This window comes from Eptesicus fuscus, chromosome 19 (assembly GCF_027574615.1).
Source record: "Eptesicus fuscus isolate TK198812 chromosome 19, DD_ASM_mEF_20220401, whole genome shotgun sequence".
Taxonomy (NCBI): domain Eukaryota; kingdom Metazoa; phylum Chordata; class Mammalia; order Chiroptera; family Vespertilionidae; genus Eptesicus; species Eptesicus fuscus.
Window position 1 is genome coordinate 31122572 of NC_072491.1, and position 22842 is coordinate 31145413.

At 38.3% G+C, this 22842-nt stretch overlaps 2 protein-coding genes across 3 annotated transcripts in view; one reads left to right on the top strand and one right to left on the bottom strand.

Moving 5' to 3' along the window:
- SDCBP (syndecan binding protein) overlaps positions 1 to 21492 on the top strand; it is a 32933-nt gene extending 11441 nt beyond the window's left edge. The window contains exons 2-9 of one of the 2 annotated variants that reach the window (XM_008143314.3): positions 4325 to 4390; positions 8128 to 8206; positions 9254 to 9363; positions 13968 to 14129; positions 15953 to 16128; positions 17511 to 17682; positions 18335 to 18426; positions 20374 to 21492. In XM_008143314.3, coding sequence (XP_008141536.1) covers positions 4340 to 4390; positions 8128 to 8206; positions 9254 to 9363; positions 13968 to 14129; positions 15953 to 16128; positions 17511 to 17682; positions 18335 to 18426; positions 20374 to 20428 — 897 coding nt within the window. In that variant the 5' untranslated portion in view covers positions 4325 to 4339 and the 3' untranslated portion in view covers positions 20429 to 21492. Of the gene's footprint in view, positions 1 to 4324; positions 4391 to 8127; positions 8207 to 9253; positions 9364 to 13967; positions 14130 to 15952; positions 16129 to 17510; positions 17683 to 18334; positions 18427 to 20373 lie in introns of those variants that run through there. The other variant, XM_008143315.3, reaches the window with a different exon arrangement.
- Positions 21493 to 22081: 589 nt separating this feature from the next.
- The window catches only part of NSMAF (neutral sphingomyelinase activation associated factor), a 43648-nt gene continuing 42887 nt past the window's right edge, over positions 22082 to 22842 (bottom strand). Inside the window, exon 31 of the mRNA XM_054708563.1 lies at positions 22082 to 22730. Coding sequence (XP_054564538.1) covers positions 22636 to 22730 — 95 coding nt within the window. The 3' untranslated portion in view covers positions 22082 to 22635. The remainder of the gene's footprint in view (positions 22731 to 22842) is intronic.

Here is a 22842-nt window from a genome sequence, read left to right on the forward strand (position 1 = left end):
CTCTTTTATTAGATAGGATTCTTAAATTGGAGGAATTTCAATTTTAGACTTTCACCACATGAAAACTCATTTTTATATTTATATGATTATTTTTCTCATAAGAGTCTAGAATACAGCTACTTGGTCTCTTTGTGTTCATCTTCTGACTTGCTTAATAAATGTCTCTTTCTCTGTTTTCTCACTGCCATCCTGGGTGAAGAATTCCAAATTTTCTACTGTGTTCAATGAATACTTTTTAGGAAAAAACAGCTACAAAGATGGTATCTCTAGACTTTACCTTCTTGGAAGAGGATGCAGTACTTTGGGCAATACAGACTGAAGGGTGACTGTTTTAGGACCTAAGATGGTTTTATGGTGGTACTTTAGGTAACTACCCTGGTATGCATTTCCAGTATTTCCTATGCAAATTAAAAAGATTTTGTATAATTTTACTTTTTCACTAATTGAAGCTAATTGGGTTACTCCTATTTTTAAATAGGGATTAATTTGATATCCTGAATTCCTGTGAAAATAATTTATGGGAATAGAATGTTCAAGCACTTTGCTGTTGAGGAGTTAAAGCAATTAGCTCAGTGATGGGCAACCTTTTGAGCTTGGTGTGTCAAACTTCGCCAAAAAACTGAGCATAACTCGGGTAGTGTGTCACTTTGAGGAAAAAACATTATTTCGCAAATGTTTCATCCTCAGGAGCAGCAAATGTTTCATCCTCGGCACGCGGCCGCCTCAGCGGCCACGAGTCATCAGAAATGGCTACGCGTGTCAGTGCTGACACGCGTGTCATAGGTTCGCCATCACTGAATTAGCTTAGAGATTTTTTTTTTTTAACAAGCAAGTGTGTCCTAACTCTTCTACCTTACAGAAAAGATTAGTTGATTTACTAGATCAAACTTTAAGCTGAGACACTGGAAAGCAAATTAAGTTGGTGGCAGCCAAAACCGGTTTGGCTCAGTGGATAGAGTGTCGGGCTGCGGACTGAAGGGTCCCAGGTTCGATTCCGGTCAAGGGCATGTACCTTGGTTGTGGGCACATCCCCAGTGAGGGGTATGCAGGAGGCAGCTGATCGATGTTTCTCTCTCATTGATGTTTCTAACTCTCTATTCCTCTCCCTTCCTCGCTGTAAAATATCAATAAAATATATTTTTTTAAAAATTAAGTTGGTGGCAGAGCTGGGGCTAGGACTTGGTCTGTTAAAAACTTTATTTTTAAAATTCAGGTATAATTGACTTATATTAGTTTCAGGTGTAAACATAGTGGTTCGATGTTTGCATTACCACAGTAGGTCTTGATAACATCTATCACTGCACATAATTTCAATTTTTTTCTTGTGTTGAGAACTTTTAAGATGCACTCTTTTAGCAACTTTAGATATACAGTACAGTATTAACTATAGTCATCATGCCGTGTATTACATCGCTAGTATTTATTTATCTTATAACTGGAATTTTATACCTTTTGACCCCCTTTATCATTTTGGCCATTCCTTACCCCTGTCTCTGGCAACCACCAATGTATTTATAAGTTTGGTTTTGTTGTTTATTTTTCACATATAAGTGAGATTATATGGTATCTGTCTTCATGTGACTTACTTCACTTAACATAATGCCTTTGGGACCACATGAAGCATAATGTCAGCATCACCAGGGTACGAGAAGAAGAGAGAATGTAAGGGATCATGAACCTATTTGAAGAAATAATGTCTGGAAACTTCCCTAACCAGGTGAAGGAAAAATTCACACAAGTCCAGGAATCAGAGTCCCAAATAAAGTGAATCCAAAAAGGGCCACACCAAGATATACCATAATTAAAATGGCAAAGGTTAAAGTCAAAGAGAGAATCTTAAAAGCAGCAAGATAAAGATAGGAAGATAAATTACCTTCAAGGGAGCTCCCATTACTGTCAGCTGATTTCTCAACAGAAACATGTCAGGCCAGAAGGGATTGGAATGAAATATTTAAAGTGATGAAAAGCAAGTACCTACAACCAAGACTACTTTAGTCAGCAAGGCTATCTTTTAAAATTGATGGAGAAATTAAGAGCTTCCCAGACAAGAAAAGGCTAACATAGTTTGTTACTACCAAACTAGTATTGCAGGAAATGTTAAAAGGTCTTCAAGAAGAAGAAGAGGAGCACAGTTAAAGGAATAAAATGGCTATAAATACATACCTATCAGTAATGTCTTTAAGTGTAAATGGCTTAAATGCTCCAATCAAAAGACTTGAATGGTTAAGAAAACAAGACTGATACACAAGAGACATACCTCAGAATGAAAGATACACTCAGACTTAAAAGTGAAAGTTATTTTATGCTAATGGAATGGTGGGAAAAAAGCTGGGGAGGCAGTTCTTAGACAAAATAGACTTTAAAACAAAGGTTATGCTAAGAGACAAAGAATGACAGTACCTAATGATAGATATAACCCCTGTAAACATTTATTTACCCAACATAGAAGCACCTAAATAGGTAAAGCAAATATTGATGGACATAAAAGGAGAGATTTACAGTAATCAGTTACAGTAGGGGATTTTAACACCCCATTGACATCAATGGATATATCTTCCAGACAGAATATCAAGGACAAGGAATGGTGGTCTTAAATGATACACTAGATCAGATTGACTTAATTGATATCTTTAGAGCATTTCATTCCAAAGCAGCAAAATATACATTCTTTTCAAGGGCACATGGAACATTTTCTAAGGCAGATCATATGATAGGACACAAAACAAATTTGAATAAATTTAAGAAGATTGAAATTCCATCAAGCATCTTCTCTGACCATAATGGTATGAAATTAGAAATTGATCACAGGAGGAATACTGAAAAAGACATGGAGGCTAAATAATATGTTACTAAATAATGAATGGGTTAACAGTGAGATCAAGGAAGAAGTCAAATGATACCACTGAGCCACGGCAGCGGCTAGGCTACTCATTGAGTTTTGAAATGAACCACTCGTACAGTTCATTTCTTACAAGTAAAATGTAATCTTTTAGGTAGCCACTGGCAGAACTAAAAATAGAAATAGTATTAGATTACCAGCAGGTACTGAAGGAGCCTGGCTGGAAAAAAATCTCTTTCTCCTCCAGTGTGCCTTCAGTTCTCTGTACTGACAATGCTGCCAGCTGGCCAAAGAGCAGTATGTAAAGGGCCCATCTCCCTTTCCACAGAGCAGCCAGTAATGGGTGGATGTGGATGTGAGAGGTAATAAGCTGGTAACCGGATCAAGAACCTATGTTAAACCCTATACAGTTTAGGATATATTGTTATATTGGGTTTAAAGAAAGTACCAGGCATTCATCTCAAAATAGCTAAGCAGAATTTTAAAGTATATATCCTTGTAATACTTTTAAAAAATGTTTTATACTATAACAATAAAAAATAATTGATGGTGACTGAAAAAAAATTGAATGATAGAGAAATGTTTAAAATGTAAAAATTTACCTCTTATTCTGCAGGTCCTTACTCTCTATTTTGTTCATGTCTTCTGAAGATAAAACTGTTATTAATAGTTGGTGTACAGTGTATTTTCTATATGCAGTTAGTTGACCGTTGATCAGTAAGGGTGTTAGGCTCACGGACCACTCTTGCAGAAGAAGTCTGAATATAACTTAAGTCGGCACTCCCCATACTCAGTTTCCAAACTGCAAGTAGAGATACAAGTTGACCTTCAAAGGTCAACTGTACATATATATGTATATTGGGGTGGGCAAGAGTAGGTTTACAATTGTAAATTAATACAATAATTAGTAAATAATACAAGAATAAACTGTTTTGTGTATTCACAGCTGTAAGCCTTTTGCCCACCCCTGTATATATGTATTTTCCCCTAATGATAGAGGCTTTATAGATAAGTAAGCTAGATAAATCACATAATCATTCTTTCTGATTTTCTAAACTTTTTAAATGAAGGACTTTTATTTGAAGGGAAGTTTAACGCCTCTAATGGATATAGTTTGATAGTAGTGGTAAGGGAGGGGGAGATAGCTTGGTAGCCATTAATTAGTAAGCAGTTTTTATATAGCCTAGATCAGGCGTCCTCAAACTACGGCCCGTGGGCCACATGCGGGTGTTTTTGCCGTTTTGTTGTTTTACTTCAAAATAAGATATGTGCAGTGTGTATAGGAATTTGTTCATAGTTTTTTTTAAACTATAGCCCGGCCCTCCAACGGTCTGAGGGACAGTGAACTGGCCCCCTGTTTAAAAAGTTTGAGGACCCCTGGCCTAGATGTACATATTTTCCCATATTTTATGTGTATTTTGCTAGTTATGGATACTATTTTAGTGAAAATTGAATTATATAAATTTTTCTTTGTTTTTTCCTTAGAAAAATCCTGCAAAAATGTCTCTGTACCCATCTCTTGAGGATCTGAAGGTAGACAAAGTAATTCAGGTATGTTTAAGTTGTTTAAGTGTTCTTTTCCCCATATACTATGTCATACATTTTAGTTACAGGTAAAGCAAAGCAAGACATTTGAATAGATATATTTGTTCATGTTCATGCATCATCAACTTTTTTCAGTTTATTAATTGCAGACTACAAAGTTATAGAAATGCTAGCTATTTTCATTTTGTGAATTAATGGGCATGGGATATTATTTCTCTAAAGCTGGACTTAAACTACTCACTTGATAGGTAGATTTTATGACTAAAATTTAAATACAGAATACATACGTTGGTAAAATACACTCCAATTTTTTGATGTTGTAGTTTTGGTTAAAATTAGAACATCAGGATCTTCAGCTTTGATCAATCTTTAAAATAATTCTTCTCTCGGAAGTTAAAAATTACAGAAATAGTGAAGTATACATGCTGCTTATAGAAGAATAGTGATGTGGAAGCACAAGGAACGTGTCGGGATCTATATCCTTTTAGATGTAGGCTGCAGACATTTCACACACGTCCGTGCTCTAAATAACTGTTAGAGATTACAGTATTGCTTATCTGATTAAGTTAAAACTTTCTGTGATCCTTCATGTAAGTATTAGTTCTGGAGGCATGTTTCTGCTTAAGAAAGGTTGGGGTTGGGATCAAATCTTTCTATTTGTAAATTTTTATTATGCTTTTTAACTGGTGATAACTTAAAGTTTTTAATGCGTCTGTCTGGATTCCTGTTTACTTTCAACTTTATATCTTATAAACTTATAATTTTTTCAGCTATTGTTTTAATTTGACAAGATAACTCAAACTCGTGTTGTACTTTATTTCTAAAATCTTTTTAATATGTTCTTTCTGAATTGTTTGGTACTTCAAAGCTTATTACTCTAAAGATCCATTTACTTGAGACTGACCTCAGTTTATGTTAAGTGAGATTTACTTAATAATTAGTTAATGAGCATAAAAAGTTTATTTCAAACTTGTGAGAAGTCTTAAGCAACTTGAAGAATACAAGTGTTTTTAGACAAACTGTTAGCCTTTGAGAGTGAAAAACCTTGGCAGTAATAGTAACAAATATGTGGCTGAATTATTAACCTTGTAGTAATGTAATGTAATTTAATGTGGTGGGGGAGATCAGTGAACACATTTTTCATCATAGATCTATGGATATTAAAATATGGTTTGTAAAATCTCTCAAATCCATTGTTCAGCTGCCAAGACTTTGATGCTTCGTTTTTAAGAGGCATGTTCAGTCATCTTAAATGCTCTATCATTTCTTCATTTTTTGTTGGTGTTTTTCTCATGTGGTTTTTATTTCCACAAAGTTCATCTGAACACACACATTTTCTTTTTGAAAAGTCCTTATCTGAAATATTTAGCCTTCAGAGAATAACAATGAAGCCAATAATGACATCAGCGTTAAGTGATAAGGATTTGCAGATGGATCGGAAATAATCTGTTTTCTTCCTTTCTGTTCCATTTTATTGAACTCTAAATTAACCATGTTGACTTTGAGCAAAGGTTTTTTATTTTGAAAAGCAGAAAAAGAAGGAAAGAGTTCTTATTGGCAAATGTTAGAAGGCTATAGTCTACATTGGCTGACCTCTTTAAGAAGCAGCAAATTTATGGATATTTCCATTAGAAGAAGACTTTTTACGTTTCGAGCATAAAACTGCTTCGAGATATAATAATGAGTAAAGAGGGGGACATATAGGTGTGTGTTTGTTTTTAATTCTCACTGGATTTAAAAGTATTCTTAGCGTCTTGGGCAGTTTTAGTGTGTGTGTGTGTGTGTGTGTGTGTGTGTGTGTTTATGGTTAATTTTACACAGTAATTCATACTTAGGTTTATTTTTGTTCTTGAGATGCACTTGCAAAGGTGTTATTTATTTTCTAATCTTCTGGCCTTTTACACCAGAGCAAAGCTAAAATGCAGCTGTTAACTGGCAGTTCATATGTAGTAAACTATTTCTACAATAGCCATTAGTCTGTGATTTTCCACATCATATAATTCCTGAACCTCTGTATCCATTACAAATTCTTAACAGGATCCTGTGGTTGCTGTACCTATATAAAATAAGCTATTAAGTAACAATGATATAGAGATCTAGTACTTATAGTTTTCTAATGCAGTGAGCAGAGGGGACAATGACTATGGTAGCTCACAAGCGTGGTCTGTCCACATGCTTTCTGTAATGGCAGAAACAACATGCCCCAGCAGAAACTGTGTGCCCCCTTTTAAATAGTTTGAGATTTCAAATGAGTGTAAAACAGTTTGTACATTTAATGACTCATAGCCCTTAAGCTCTTGTACCATCTTTCTTTTATTATACCAGATGACGTAATCATGTATTTTGTCGCAGAGAACTTTCTATATAAGGGATGGGGCAAAAATAGGTTTACAATTGGGAGTACACAAAACAGTTTATTTTTGTATTACTAATTACTGTATTTTACATATGAACAACTGTAAACCTACTTTGCCACACCCTACATATTCTTATTTCAGTATTCCTTGGACTAACAATAGTAGCAATGAATGAAAGAATAGAAAATAATAACCAGTCTAAAAAGGAATACTTTTTTAAAAGATATTTTTATTGATTTCAGAGAGGAAGGGAGAGGGAGAGTGAGAGAGAGAGAGAAATATGAATGATGAGAGAGAATCATTGATCGACTGCCTCCTGCACTCCCCACATTGGGGATCGAGGCTGCAACCCGGGCATGTGCCCTGACCAGGAATGGGACCATGACCTCCTGGTTCATAAGTCGACACAAACACTGAGCCGTGCTGGCTGGGCTCTCTTGTCATTTTTTGTGTCGGTGATAAAGTACATGTTTTGCTTACTTTGTAATATTTTTGTATTTAGCATAGCCACTTGTTATACTTGCTAAAATAAAGTTTATCTCAATAGAAAATGCCACAATAAATATTAGCAACTTAATATTTTAAATATTTAAAATAATATTTAAACATGTAGGTATTTTTCTGATGTGACTTTTATATGATTGAGCTTTTTTCTTATGCAGATAAAATATTTCAAAATTAATTCTTAAAAGAACAATGAAAATTTAAAATGAGTAGCCATGCATTTTGAAAATATTACTATATTAATTTGCTACACCAAATTATATGATATGTGGAAACATGCTTACTCAAGTTTTTTGTGATAGTGTTATATATTTAGAATATGAAAAATATTTTTTATAGATTTTCTTTATTTTTTTACAAATTTTCTTTGAAAAAAATATATTTCTGAAATGTTTGAAACTAAACTTTGAGTACAACTTCAGTGTTTTAGTTTCTTTTTGGGAATAATGAATTAAACTTATAAATAAGAACTAGAGGCCTGATGCACAAAATTCATGCATGGGGGGAGGGGAGGGGCTCCCTGAGCCTGGCCTGTGCCCTCTTGCAGTTGGGACCCCTCACTCCTAACTGCCCGCCTGCTCACTCCTTACTGCTTGGCTTGCTGCTCCTTAGTGCTGCCACGGAAACAGGAGAGGCTCCTGCCACCACTGCTGTGCTCACCAGCCATGAGCCCTGCTTCTGGCTGAGGGGTGCCCCCGCTGTGGGAGTGCATTGACCACCAGGGGGCAGCTCCTGCGTTGAGCATCTGCCCCCTGGTGGTCAGTATGCGTCATAGCAACCAGTTGTTCTGGTCATTCCGCTGTAAGGGTCACTGGACTTTTATAGATATAGATTTTAAGTACATATATGACATTATTGTTAGCGTTTTCTTTTCTCTTTCAGGCTCAAAGTGCCTTTTCTGCAAACCCTGCCAACCCAGCAATTTTGTCTGAAGCATCAGCTCCCATCTCTCAAGATGGAAGTAGGTTTATACTTTGGATTCATTCTCCTTAAACAGAAATCTTTAAGCCTTCTTTCTTGGAAATAAGAAATCCAATATTTAAAATTTTTATTTAGTATGAAACTGGTGGTTAAAGCTCTAGTAGTAAGAAGAAAAAAAAATGTTTATTTTAAAGCCTAAACCTTTAATGAAAAAAATGAGCTATGAATATGAAGGTATGTTTTATGGCTTAATGAAATTAAGTTGATTAAATTTTAACCCTCTTAAGTTCATTACTTGAGATTGATGGCATTTATGTGAACTGTGCCCATATTGCTGCTCTTAAACTGTCTTCTGTCTTGGGGGTGGAGGGGGTGCTGGGAAATGTCCAACTGCCTTGCCTCCCTTTGGGCATGGAAGGGCTTTCCCAACTCCTGGAATCTCTACTCAGTCTCCATATCCTTCTCTTTGGTCCCCTTTCCTTCTAATTCCATGGGGATTCAGGAGAGAACCCCTAAATATGACAAGATACAAACGTGTTGAGTAGGTATTTGTGGCCTCATAATATTTATAACTTTGTTTCTTTTAGAAAATCCATTTTATTAAGTCACAAATAAATCATGTACAAAGGATCTTTTGGAAATAGTACCTAAACTCTACTGCCAAGTTAAATACTGTTAATATTTAAATATATTGTTTCCAGGATTTTATTGGAATGTGGTTAATATTCTTAAAATGCTATGACCCTAAATCAATTTAAAACCTTTGATTTTATTTTTAATTGAAGAATTATTTCATAGCCATGTTTACTTAAATGAGTTATAAAGTAACTGCCTTGAAAAGTAGACATTTTGCTCAGTTATTCTCCACTGGAGAATCAGTGGTAGTTCACAGAATTGCTAATCAAATCAGTTTATTTGAAGAAAAAGGAAAGGTAAGATAATTTATTTGGAAAAATTATTTCTACTTTTAGAAATTTTTAGAAGCTCAAGATTATTAACAATAAGTAGAAGCCCATTCTAACAACAGTTTTCATTTTGAATATTCTACTAATGTTTTTTTCTTTATTCACTCTTTTATTTATATTAGATCTCTATCCTAAATTGTATCCGGAGCTTTCTCACTACATGGGCCTCAGTTTAAATGGAGAAGAAATAGAGGCAAATATGGCCATGGTCCCTGGAGCACCAACTCAGGGGGTATGTATAGTGAACTAATTTTGAATTGTAAAAAATCATAATTTATGCATAAATATAAGCTCTCATCTTTGTGGTTAACTCACAAATTTATAACTTTTAACATTGACCTCTCTTAGAAATTTTAGACTCCCTTCTCAATATTTCTTCTGAGTAGTCCATTTCCTTTGTGCTGGTCCCACTTTTCTAATTTATTAGTAGTTAAACATGCAGGTGCCTTGACTAGTCCATTCTCCTTTGTCTTCTGCATTTAGTCAGTTAGTAAGATCTAGGAATTCTGTCTCCACCATGTTTCTTGTGTTAATTTTACCCATTCCAGTCCTACTATAACCCTATTCAGAGCTTCTATACTATACTTCTACCCTAGATTATTACAGTAGACTTTTTTTTTAATTTTTTTTATTAAATTTTTTTATTATTATTTTTTAAATAAATCTTTATTGTTCAGATTATTACAATTGTTTCTCCTTTTTTCCCCTCATATCTCCCCACCACCCGGTTCCCTACCCCCCCCCCCCCCCCCGTTGTCCTTATCCATAGGTGTATGATTTTTGTCCAGTCTCTTCCCATACCCCCCACACAGACACCCCTTTCCCCCTGAGAATTATCAATCCACTCCCATTATATGCCTCTGATTCTATTATGTTCACCAGTTTATTCTGTTCCTCAGATTTTTAATTCACTTGATTTTTAGAATCACTTGTTGATAGATATGTATTTGTTGTTCATAATTTTTATCTTTACCTTTTTCTTCTTTTTCCTCTTTTTAAAGAATACCTTTCAGCATTTCATATAATACTGGCTTGGAGGTGATGAACTCCTTTAGCTTTTTCTTATCTGTGAAGCTCTTTATCTGACCTTCAATTCTGAATGATAACTTTGCTGGGTAGAGTAGTCTTGGTTGTAGGTTCTTGCTATTCATCACTTTGAATATTTCTTGCCATTCCCATCTGGCCTGCATAGTTTCTGTTGAGAAATCAGCTGACAGTCGTATGGGTGCTCCCTTGTAGGTAACTACTGTTTTTCTCTTGCTGCTTGTAAGATTCTCTTTGTCTTTTGCCCTTGGCATTTTAATTATGATGTGTCTTGGTGTGGTCCTCTTTGGATTCCTCTTGTTTGGGGTTCTGTGCGCTTCCTGAACTTGTAAGTCTATTTCTTTAACCAGGTAGGGGAAGTTTTCTGTCATTATTTCTTCAAATAGGTTTTCAGTATCTTGCTCTCTCTCTCTTCTGGCACCCCAAAAATTCGGATATTGGTACGCTTAAAGCCATCCCGGAAGCTCCTTATGCTATCCTCACACTTTTGGATTCTTCTTTCTTTCCGCCTCTCTGGTTGGGTGTTTTTTTCTTCCTCATATTCCAGATCTTTGGTTTGACTCTTAGGGTGCGGTGGTCTACTCTGTATATTCTTTATTTCAGACAGTGTATGCATAATTTCTGACTGGTCCTTTTCCATTTTTTTGGTATTCTCATTTAGGTCCTTGAAGGTCTCTTCAAGTTTCTCAGCGGTTTTTAGAAGATTCTTGAGTAACCTTATAAATATGGTTCTGAACACTGTGTCGTCCATTAGTTTGCTTTCATCTATCTCTCCTACTTGTGACATACTTCGATGTCTCCACATTTTGGCTGCCTCCCTGTGTTGATGGAGTGGCTTTGTGTGGTCGGTGACCTATAGGGGCCGGTAGCTCAGCTTCCCCAATCACCCTAGGTGGTTGCTCTTGATACTCCCCTTTGTGGGCTGAGTGGAAAGTCTTGGTGTAGTTAAAAGCCCTGATTGCTGTTGGTACACTGGGAGGAATTGACCTCTGGTCCAATTGGTTGTGAGGGCCTGCTGTGTCTATAACGGAAGAATTGCTGTGCTGGAGACACAGTAGGGCTTTGGTGCTCACTGAGTCTGCCTCTTGAATGTTTCCCTTATGAGAGTGGTTGAAATCTGGTGTCGTCCACACCGACAGAAAAGTCACTCTCCCTCTCCGACCGATGGCCGAGAGTCCCGTAGGCGTCTGGGTCCCCCGCGTGTCCCCAGAAACTGGAGTTCAGAGTGGTTGGGATTGTTGGTATCACTGGCGGGAATTGATCTCCAAGCCAGTTGGCTGTGAGGATCAGCAGTGTCTCCGCTGGGAGAGCTTCTGTGCTCAGCTTGGATGGGGCAGAGTCTCAGGGTGGCGCAGACAAGCTTTGGTTTCCCGTCTGCTCTGCCCTAAGAGGGGCGGTTTCTCCGTGCCCGAATTAATGGCTGTGCGCCTCTGAGAGAAGGCAGCTTTCGAGCCTCTCCCGCTGCCTAACAGACCAGTTTCTCCTCAGCTGGGGCTGGATTTCAGTGCAGACCGGAGGTTTTGTTTTTCTCCCGAACGAGAAATCCAGTCACTGGGAGGGCTGTGCTCAGCTTGGATGGGGCGGAGTCTCAGAATGGCGCAGACAAACTTGGTTTCCGTCCGCTGCCCTAAGAGGGCCAGTTCCTCCGTGCCCTAATCAATGGCTGTGCGCCTCTGAGAGAAGGCAGCTTTCGAGCCTCACCCGCTGCCAAACAGACCAATTTCTCCCCGACCGCAGCTGGATTTCAGTGCAGTCGGGAGGTTTTGTTTTTCTCCCAAACGAGAAAGCTAGCCACGCAGCGTCTGCTGCCCTCCCTCTCCGCGCGCTGCAAGCAAGCCTGCCGCGTATTCAGCCGCCCGCCCTTTCCCCGCTCCCGGATCTCCGCACCTCCACAGCTCCTGAGGCTCAGCGTCCCCCTCTCTTTTTTTCTCTAGTTGTAGGTTTTCCACTCTGCCAGCTTTCCGGTGGTTCTGGATGGTGTGCGCTCTGTTTTCCAGTTGTAGTTTCAAAATTGTTATGGTAGGCAACAGTTAGGTGTTTACCTTTTGCCGCCATCTTGGTTTCTGTACAGTAGACTCTTAACATTTTCTCTAGTAACTTCTTATAACAGACAGTATTAAGCTGCTGCTCGAGTAATCATTATGAAGTACAGGTCTATCATATTTGTTTGCTCACAATTAAATACCTGATATTTATTTATCAAATATTTATTGAAAACTTGCTTTTATCAGTTAGGGTGCATTTGTGAAACATCACAGTAGATATTTTAACAGTGATAATTTAAGAAATTAGACAAAGGTTGAAGCATGAAGTATCATTGTAATTGCAGAAAGTTGCTCCAGCTCCTAGGATTGGGGTAGCGTAGGGAAGAGGTTGGAGTTAGCAGAACCTAGAAGCGTGTGGGGAGAAGAGCTCCATGGAGTTGGGCCTCAGACCTTGGAGGAGAGGCAGTGCTGGTCCCTCAGGGGTTGCAGTGAGGCTGGTTCTGGGAGTGTCGGTAAGTTCTGGAAAATGGAATTAACTGCTGCCACCAGGGTTAAGTGCTAGGCCCAGGCAATGCCAACAGGAACCAGAAGCAAACCAGACGGAGCACTTGTCCCTCCTCCAGCCTTCCAACGTTATTTGTACAGTTCAACCCCCAGAAGGGTGGGTCTGGAGCTAACAGACAGTATTTTGTTACCTGGCACTGCCTATGCCCTTGACTACTCAGTCTATCTCTATACATCTACAAGTATAACTTCACATGTAGCAATAACAACTTTATAATCTTCACTTAAAAGATGCAGTTCTTCATAAAATTGTGGTTCAGTAAGGGGAGTGCAGGAGACATCATGTTTCTCTCTCCCTAATCCTTCCTCTCTCTCTCAAAATCAATTTAAAAAATTAAAAAAATAAATAACATAAGAAACCAGTTTTGGTCAAGAAAACTTGAAAACAATGAGAAACTTGAAATATGGTACCTGACCAAGTCCCTGCTATTCTAGGGCTGTCTGGTTTGTGCCTACCATTGGCTAATCCACGGGTGTTTATTAAAGGGGATGAGAAATATTTGTGGTATGCAGCACTCAGGTAACATGCACTTTTCTTTTAATCCTCACAATGACACTGTTGAGGTAAGACCGTTGCCCTTTTATAGAACCTTTAAAAGGGTAAGGAGTTTGCCAAACATCAGACCATATAAAAGAACCCTCTGGAAAATGTTGCGTAAGTTTCAAAAGTGTGATATGGTCTTTAAGTTCTAGGATCATACATTTGAGTTGAAGGCAAGCCAAAGTACACATGAAAAATGGCAGTGAAGCCGAAACCGGTTTGGCTCAGTGGATAGAGCGGCGGCCTTCGGACTCAAGGGTCCCAGGTTCGATTCCGGTCAAGGGCATGTACCTTGGTTGCGGGCACACCCCCAGTAGGGGGTGTGGAAGAGGCAGCTGATCGATGTTTCTCTCTCATCGATGTTTGTAACTCTCTATCCATCTCTCTTCCTCTCTGTAAAAAATCAATAAAATATATTAAAAAAAAGAAAAGAAAAATGGCAGTGAATTCAGAAGGTAGCAGGCAGCGAGTAGGGCATTGACTCTATTGGAGGTGATAAATGTGAGAATAAGTGACCTGAGGAATTAGTAAATAAAAACCAGGGTTGTTTTTGCATGAATCAAACCATCTGAAGGAAATAATTTCCAGATTACTTTTTGGGAAACTACAACTCATAACTGAGTATATTCAAGTTACTCATTTTAGTTTTTTTTTTTCAGGGAAAATGTTTGTAAATACTGACACTGTGTATCTTTTTGTCAGCAGTTGGTAGCAAGACCTTCCAGTATGAACTATATGGTGGCTCCTGTAACTGGTAATGATGTTGGCATTCGTAGAGCAGAAATTAAGCAAGGGATTCGTGAAGTCATTTTGTGTAAGGATCAAGACGGAAAAATTGGGCTCAGGCTTAAATCCATAGATAATGTAAGTATTTTTTATGTCTATTTGAATTTGTCTAAATAGCTTATAGGATATTAAGTGATCTCTGTTGGAATAATTTAAATTGAAATGCTTTAATAAGTTATAATGGTGTATTTATAATTGAGAATACTTTAAATCTAAAAAACTTTTCCACTTGGAGATGCCATATTCTGAAGAAGCAGAGTTGGGACTTCCGACATTACCTTGAAGATTTTTTTTTTCTTTTTTGAGTCCTCTTCTTGGAATAAAGTTCACTAGCCTGTATCTATTATAACATGGTTTATACAAATAAAAGCTGGCATTGAAACAGGGCAACAGATATGGAAGTTAAGGAAAGACTGACCAGTGAAAATCAGTGATCTTATGATGAGTATTTTTAAGCCAAAGAATGATTATTTAACTTGTTATGAAATGGTTTTGCACTTCTGTTATTGCCATCCTTTAATTTGAATTTAATAGGTCATTTTCTGAGCGAAGGTGACTTTCTAATTAGGGAAGCCATTACTTTACCTTTATAATTGCTTCCCATCTCCCCTTGACTGTACTGAAGAAATTAAACAGGTTTACCCTAAGGAAGCACTCAGGATTGTTAAGGACTTGCCTTGATGTATGGTTTCAGGTATTGCGTTATTGGGTTCCTTTTTAGTATTGAGACCTTAGCTCATTGTGTCCAACCTTTTCACATAGAAAATGAGCATGGCGCATATTATTGGCTTATGACCGAGGCTGACCTTGGCAGGAGCCCCAACCCTGTCTGCCTACCCAGGGGCTGAGGACATCACTGCCTTTGAACACTCTGAGCTCATTGAAGACACATCAGGGTGCTTCTGTGGGAAGCTCTGACTTCGCTCTCTCCTTTTTTCAGTGAATGAAGTATTTGCTGTCCCTTGTGCCAGGGTTTCTTCTCCGCATCTTCCTTTGTTCTAGAGCGACAATATATTCATAGGCCTCTACCCCCCACTGCAGTTATCCTTCCAGTGGATTTGTCCACTTGGCCAAAGCTCAGTGGTCAGACCACTTTACAGATGCCGCCTAGTTTTCCTGTACCGCCTAAACTGCAGACACATGCCAGAAGTCAAGTCTGACCCAGCTTAAGATGGTAGAAAGGGTCTAGTGTAGATGCTTTCATATTTGTCAGGTTCATTCTTCTATACTTGTTTACATTTTATTCAACATCTGAATTTTAGTTTATAGAAGTAAAAATGTCTTAAACATATTTGAGTTTTCTGTATGTCATAGTGGATTCTTTATAAGAACTGGAGTAGTACTGAATGTGCCCACCTTTTTAGGCTGTTAAGTAAACTCTACACTTAATTATGCATAATTTAGCAAGTGGATAAAGGAATCCTTCAGCTCAAAAGGTGAGTTAGGACCTTAAACTATCACTCTTTAAACTGTAAAAGAAATCACAAAACCTTTAACACTTGACTCGCTTTCCCCCTAAGTAATGATCATGTGGCCAATACCTGTGCAGTGTTGTCAGACTCAGATGTGACATCTATTACAGTAAACCTACTTTGTTCTCTGTAGTCTTTTTATTCCAAAATGAAAGGGGTGATTGAGGATAGGTAGATGGGTCAGAATTGAGGTGTAAATTATTACTGAGATCTTACCTTTTTTGCCTTACTTCTTGGGATTCTTGCCTGGTAAAATTTTCTATTTCTTTTTTTTGGGGGGCGGGGAGGAGGGGTAACGACACATCTATTTACGTAATTTTTTTTTTTTTTAGGTTAGACTCCTACTAAACAGTTGGTCCTAATTTTCCATCATTTTAAAACTATATCATAACAGTGCTAAATGACCAAAGTTATTTTCTTATTCTCTAGGGCATATTTGTTCAGCTTGTCCAGGCAAATTCTCCAGCCTCATTAGTTGGTCTGAGATTCGGGGACCAAGTGCTGCAGATCAACGGGGAAAACTGTGCAGGCTGGAGCTCTGATAAAGCGCACAAGGTGCTCAAGCAGGCGTTTGGAGAGAAGATTACCATGACTATTCGTGACAGGCAAGTTGACTGGACAGACCAGTTTCCCATTTTCTTGGGCTTTTTAGATCCTGTGAATATAATATATAATATTTGTTGCAGAAAATAATCAAATGCTACTGATGAGCTTTAGAATCTTAAAATTTGTGTAGTGCATATTTTTCTTTGATAGTTTGGGTTTTTAAAAATAGCATCCTAGTTTTGCATACACTTTTATTTCAGAGCTTATAAAATTCATCCTCTAAGAAGTTACTTCCCTATCTTAATCTGTTTCTGTAGAAAACAGAAAATATACATTGGAAAAGTAAGCAGCATGGCATCCTTGGGCTCACTTTCCATTTCACTTAGACACCCTGTCTCTAGGGTATCAGTGCCCGGGTCCCTGCATAACTCCCAAGTATCTACAAGTTCTAAAAACAAATCTGGCTTTTTGGCTGGTTATGAAGCTCCAGTTGTCAGGGTGAGAAGATGGAACATTTTATTTAGCAGTTAGTCCTTTTATAATGGAAACATTTCGCACATGAAGTCTGGGCCTCCATTTATTTTCTTGCCCCAGCCCTCACAAGTGTTAAGGGTGGGCCTCTGTCATATTGTTAGAGTTAGCTTTAGAGTTTTTATTCTTAAACAACTACTACTTGTGTTTCTAGTTTCTCACATGTGGAAGGTACTTAGTAAACATTTTGTAGATGAATGCCATTTTTGCTTTATGTCTAAGGAAAAGAGTAATAACGTGGACCAACAGGAAGATATAACTGTTCTGAATTTTATGAAAGCACAGGTTTATCAGAAAACCCATGTAATGACATGGCAGCAGCATTATAGAAAGGTGAGCAAGTATAACTGGCATGGTAGTTTTTGAGAGCAGACAGCTGGCTGCCTTATATAGCTACATGTCTTCCTTTCTAAAAGGAACTTTCTAGAAACCAGTTAAGTCTTGGATACTTTAAGGAAATATTAGTAATTTAGGCAAGCCATAATGGATAAATTAAAAGAAAAATACAGTCGACCCTTGAACATGGGTTTGAACTGCGCGGGTCCACTGTGGATTTAAATTAACATGGGGACCCGCACAGTTCAAACCTGTATTATACAGGGTCAACTTTTTTGAGCCACTGTTGGGAATCTGCAAATGAGGATGGCCGACTATAGTTTATGCAGAGTCAAAAGTTCTGTGCAGATTTGACTTCAAGGAGGGTCAGTGCTCCTAACCCCCTGCATTGTTGAAGGATCAACTGTAATCTTTTATGCTAAGATATTCTGTGACTGTACAATATCACAGCCAGACTTAGTTGCTCTTATTAGAAACACTGAGTTTATGATAACAAAACAGCTAGTATGGCAGAATAGAAAACCATTAAAATGTTTACTATGCAATTTTCAATTGAATCCATTATGTTTTACAGGCCCTTTGAACGCACAATTACTATGCATAAGGATAGTACCGGGCATGTTGGTTTTATCTTTAAAAATGGAAAAATAACATCTATAGTAAAAGACAGTTCTGCAGCCAGAAATGGTCTTCTTACAGAACATAACATCTGTGAAATTAATGGACAGAATGTCATTGGATTGAAGGTAAAAAACATGTCTTGTTCTGGTTTCATTTTTGGCAAATGTTTTTTGACTATTTAGATGGTGCTGTTTTCATATTGACCTCCAACATAGAGCGATACAGTGGGAGATGTGTGACGTGGGATCTGGGGCTCTGCTGTGCTGGCTCTACTCAGGCCACTCAAAGGAATTATCTGGGCTATTACCTGGAATTATTTATTGTCCCTGTAACAAGGGGCTGGAGCAGGTGATCTCTGAAGTACCTTGAACTGGAATTGTATGGAGACATAAGGCATTAAAAGTTTGGTGGCATTTTTAATGAATGCTTGTCCAACTTTTTTCGATTCGGATTATGGGAAATGAGTAATAGTTTCTATTCATATTAGTACTTCATTTTTACAGTTTTTGTCCTTCCACAAATTCCTGAATAGGGCTCTTTTAAAATCTAAAGGGTTTCATTATGACCTGCTTATTTCATAAACTTTGGTTAACTGAGGGGATATTGTAATCTTAAGATTACTTTTTTTGGCTAATATATTGTGAGTCTACCCTAAACCTGGTAAGGAAAACTAGAAAAAAAAATTGTAAATAACAAGAGTCAGGATTTTAGAGATATTAGCAAAACATAAGAGGACATATATTTAACAAATAACAATTTTATGTTTGTTTTCAATAGGACTCTCAAGTTGCAGACATATTGTCAACATCTGGGACTGTAGTTACTATTACAATCATGCCTGCTTTTATCTTCGAACATATTATTAAACGGTAAGTAGACACAGTTCTTTAACTTGATGCTTATAGTCATGTGACTTAAAAGCAAGCACAGTACTTATATATTAATTCCCAAACTTTTGTTTCTTTACCTAAGGGATGACATTGGAGTAAATTATTTAAATCAGAAGATTTGGTTGGTAAGGATGACCCCTTACAATTTCCTAAGCTTAGAATAAAATTCATTGGAAAATTTTGACATTTCCTACTAGGAAAAGGGTATAGGAGCAGATTTGGGCAAACATTCTCTTCAGCTTCCAATTTTCAATAAAATGGACTGTGGTTGCACGCTGCCTATAGTTCCACTGCTCAGTAGAAATTTACTTGTGGTTCATGATGGTAAATTCTTACTGGATGTTAGGAGTCAGTTTTTACTCTCTCGAGCATCTCAGGAGGCAGGGTGTGGTGGAGGGCTGGGGACTGGAAAGCTGAGAAAGGAGACTAGAAAAGGGGTAGCATGGGTTACCTTCCCTGGAGCTTTTAAAATCCTGGCTGAAGTAGAACTGTTTTTGCCAAGCCAACTAAAATCTGTTTCTTCAGGATCTATTTTGCATCCTATCTGATAATAGACAAATATGCAAATTGACCATACCTCCAACACGCCCACCATCCAATCAGCGAGTATGCAAATTAACCCAAACCAAGATGGCTATAGCCACAGAGAGCAAGGTTTCCTAGGTAACAGAGGAAGCCAAGCTTTCTGCCAGCCGTTGCAGGCCTAAGCCTCCACTCAAGCTACAAAGTTTCAATTATAGAAGGTAAACAAATTCAAACAAATGGCAGCAGAATGGAGCTTGAGAGAGCAGGCCAGGGTTGCCGCCAGCAACAGGGGAAGCAAAGCTTTCCGCACATCCTGGCCGGGCCCACCCACTTAAGGCAACAAAGTTTCAATTATAACCCCAACACAAATGGCTGCGGGCCTCGGAGGGAGCCCTAGGCTTGGCTCTGCTTCAGGCTACAAAGTTTCAATTGTAGAAGGAAAATAAATCCCAGATACCAGGGCCTCCGCTTGCGTTGCCAGGGGGCGTGGCCGGCCTGCAAACCACCAGAGGCCCCTCGCTCAGGCCGCCCTACGCCCCAAGGGAACCCACCCTAATCTGGGACACCCTTCAGGGCAAACCAGCTGGCCCCCACCCCTGTACCAGGCCTCTATCCTGTCTAATAAAAGAGTACTATGCAGATTGGTCATCACTGCAACACACAATATAGCTGCCCCCATGTGGACACAGGATGGCCACCACAAGATGGCCAGCAGGAGAGGGCAGTTGGGAAGCACCCAGCCTGCAAGGGAGGGCAGTTGGAGGTGACCAACCCTGCAGGAGAGGGCAGTTAGGGGTGAGCAGGCCGACAGCAGAGTGGATAGAGGCAATCAGGAAGGCAGGCAGGCAAGCAGTTGGGAGCCAGCAGTCCTGGATTGTGAGAGGGATGTCCGACTGCCCTTGGGATCGGGCCTAAACGGGCAGTCGGACATCCCTTGAGGGGTCCCAGATTGGAGAGGGTACAGGCTGGGCTGAGGGACAACCCCCCTCCATGCACGAATTTCGTGCACCGGGCCTCTAGTATGGAAATAAGCAGATGATATTTTTTCAGCTGCTAGGTAGAAAGCAGCTAGCTACTTTTGGGGTATAAAAAAAGGAGTTACTGTCGAATAAGTGATAGCTGTCCTTCTCTTCCCCCCCCCCCCCCCCCCCCGTTTTCCTCCCAACAGCATTTAAAAAAAAAATCAGCCTTAATATACAAAAATATACAAAGACTTACTTGTATCTTAACTTTTCTAGCCAAGATACAGATAGCCTTTCACAGTGGACATTTGCAAAACAAGTAGATTACATGAGACCCTTAGATCAGAACTCATTATAAAGGACCCATGCCCCCTTTGATGCTAATAGGTGCTAAGCTTAAATTGGAGTTTTCTGGATCAACATAATGACTCTCTTGTAGGATGGCACCAAGCATTATCAAGAGCCTGATGGACCACACCATTCCCGAGGTTTAAAAGTCCCGACACAATGGAAATTTGGCTGAACTTCTCCAGTTTACTTCTTTGGCAACTTCACTTGATATTATGCACAGGAAGCTTCCTAGGAGCCAGAGAGCATATGCTGCATGAGGTCCTTTCTGTATACAGTATGGCTGGGAATCTTAACTGTTTGATCTGATAACTGTTCAGACTTCAAAATAGTTGTAGCCTTATCCTGGTTTTACAGATGTGAAACTCTCAAAATCAAAAGACTTACTCTCGTAGATTAGTTTCTCTACTGGAAACCTAATGCTTTTACAAGCCATTATGATTAGAATGACTGATGCAGGCTTAGCTTTGTGTTGGAGCCAGTCACATAAATCAAGTAGTGCTGTTACTTTAGTTCTATGGTATATTTGCATTTGTACTGTTACCATAGGACATTTAGAATGATTGCTTTTGATAGTTGTGTTTTTTTAGTTACCTCTGTGTGTAGTGTGTTTCTGTAAACACCAATTAAATAACACTGGTTTCATTCCATGTAGGAAGCATTAAACAGTGTATGCAAGTTGTATTAATTATCATTAAATTTTAAACTACCTTCACTTATAGTATGCTTGAACTGCTGCCTTAACTTAAGCATCTAGAAGAAAAGCCAAAATATAACTATTGCTGCCTTTCTACACCCATAATGCAGTTCTATATTAAACTGAAATGTGTGTCAACCCAAGAGCTATATATATAGCATAGCTGCTTAGTTGCATTTGAGATTTTCTAGTTATAGTCATTGTGTAATGCAACTACTTCTCTCAGTTCCTGGTATCATTTTCTGATAAATGAATTACTATATATTTAATGTAAAAATTCTTATACTAAGTAGAATAAACTTTTGACTTTTTCATTCATAGATTATATAACTTAACTGCTTTAGGAGGGTCTTAAGAAACCATGTTGTCCTGGTGATTTGTTCTTTTTCCTGACTTCTCCCTGCAAACAAAATGGCATTGACACTTTATCCTGATTTTTTTTCCCCCTCCTTTTTGGTTTCTGCCTATTCCAACTAAATATGTATGTATAAATAAAGTTAAAATTTAGCCAGACTGTCTATTGCACCTTTTGGAAACTGTCCATGGCTTTCACTAAACTAGTACATGACCTAGAAAACAGGCATGTGAAATTCACCTGGGACCTGTGGTGAGAGTCATCTCTGCAGCAGCTGTTGTCCTGAGCAAGCCCTCTGCTAAGGGAACAGCCATGAAAGGAAAGGTCTACAACCCTCGAGGTGAGCACCAGGACTCGGGTGAGGCTGTAGATTCTCCCTAGCGATACTTGAGACCAAGTAATGTTTAATGACACTGAAAACTGACTGAAAATTCTATCATCCCGGTCTGACTTGTTTTCCCCTATGCCATACTGCCTGCAAGATAAAACAATATTTTTAAGAGTCTAGAAAAATTTTAAATCCCATGTTACTGTGGTTTAGAAATAAGTGTTACTGCTTTGCAGCTTACCTTGTTTGAAATTTAGCAAAGCAAACCAGTGTTTCCCAGTTTGATGATCTACTTTGCTGTCTGGACTTGGATCTGAAGATGGTTCCAAGTGTAAGAACAACATTCACATCACTAAGTACGGTTTTCTAGGAGGATCAATACTTGAAGTTCTTAAAAAGTCCTAGTTTTTGTAATGAATAAGAAAATGAAACGTTTCATTACAGAAAAATATTTTTAATGTAGAAAAGATGAGCATTTAATAGTTATAATGAAATAAACTGTTCCTATACACAGTAAACTTACTGTTATAAGAACTGCTATTCCTTCCCCGGGTCCTTAGACTCTGGGGACAGTAGGTTATAGAAAGTAACCACACCATGAAAACACACCCAAAACCCAGTGGGCAGCAATTGTGTAAATCAGGAAGACAAAATAGTGACTCAGTAGTAGAGAATACTGCACATTTTCTTGGAAAATCCTAAATTGTTAAGTGCTTTCTGAATGTTCCCCAGCACAGTTTAGCATCTCTGACACTCAAACCTGTCTTCTGACCATCATCATACTGGGATGATCATCTGCCTTACAGTATGGCAACTCAGTTTTCAGTGATGTCACTATGATTTAGAAAGTTTAAAACCACAAATTTCTTATGTGGTAAAACTTCTAATTGCTATCATTGCACTTTCACCAGTTCATTTAAAAGTATGGTTTACATTAAATAGAGATCTTAACATTCAGGAGAGGAAAAGGCACTTAATACTGCAATTTCCAGAACATAATTTTTCTGTCTTCCCCTCCTGTGATGATACTGCTACACTGATCATTCATCCATATGCATGTCACAGCACCTACAAAGAAAAGACACCGGTTAGGGATCGAGTTGACAGGAGGTCCCCAAAGATACACTAACAAGTGCTGTACTCCCTTACCTGATAAAATCTTTGTAGAAATTTAAAAATA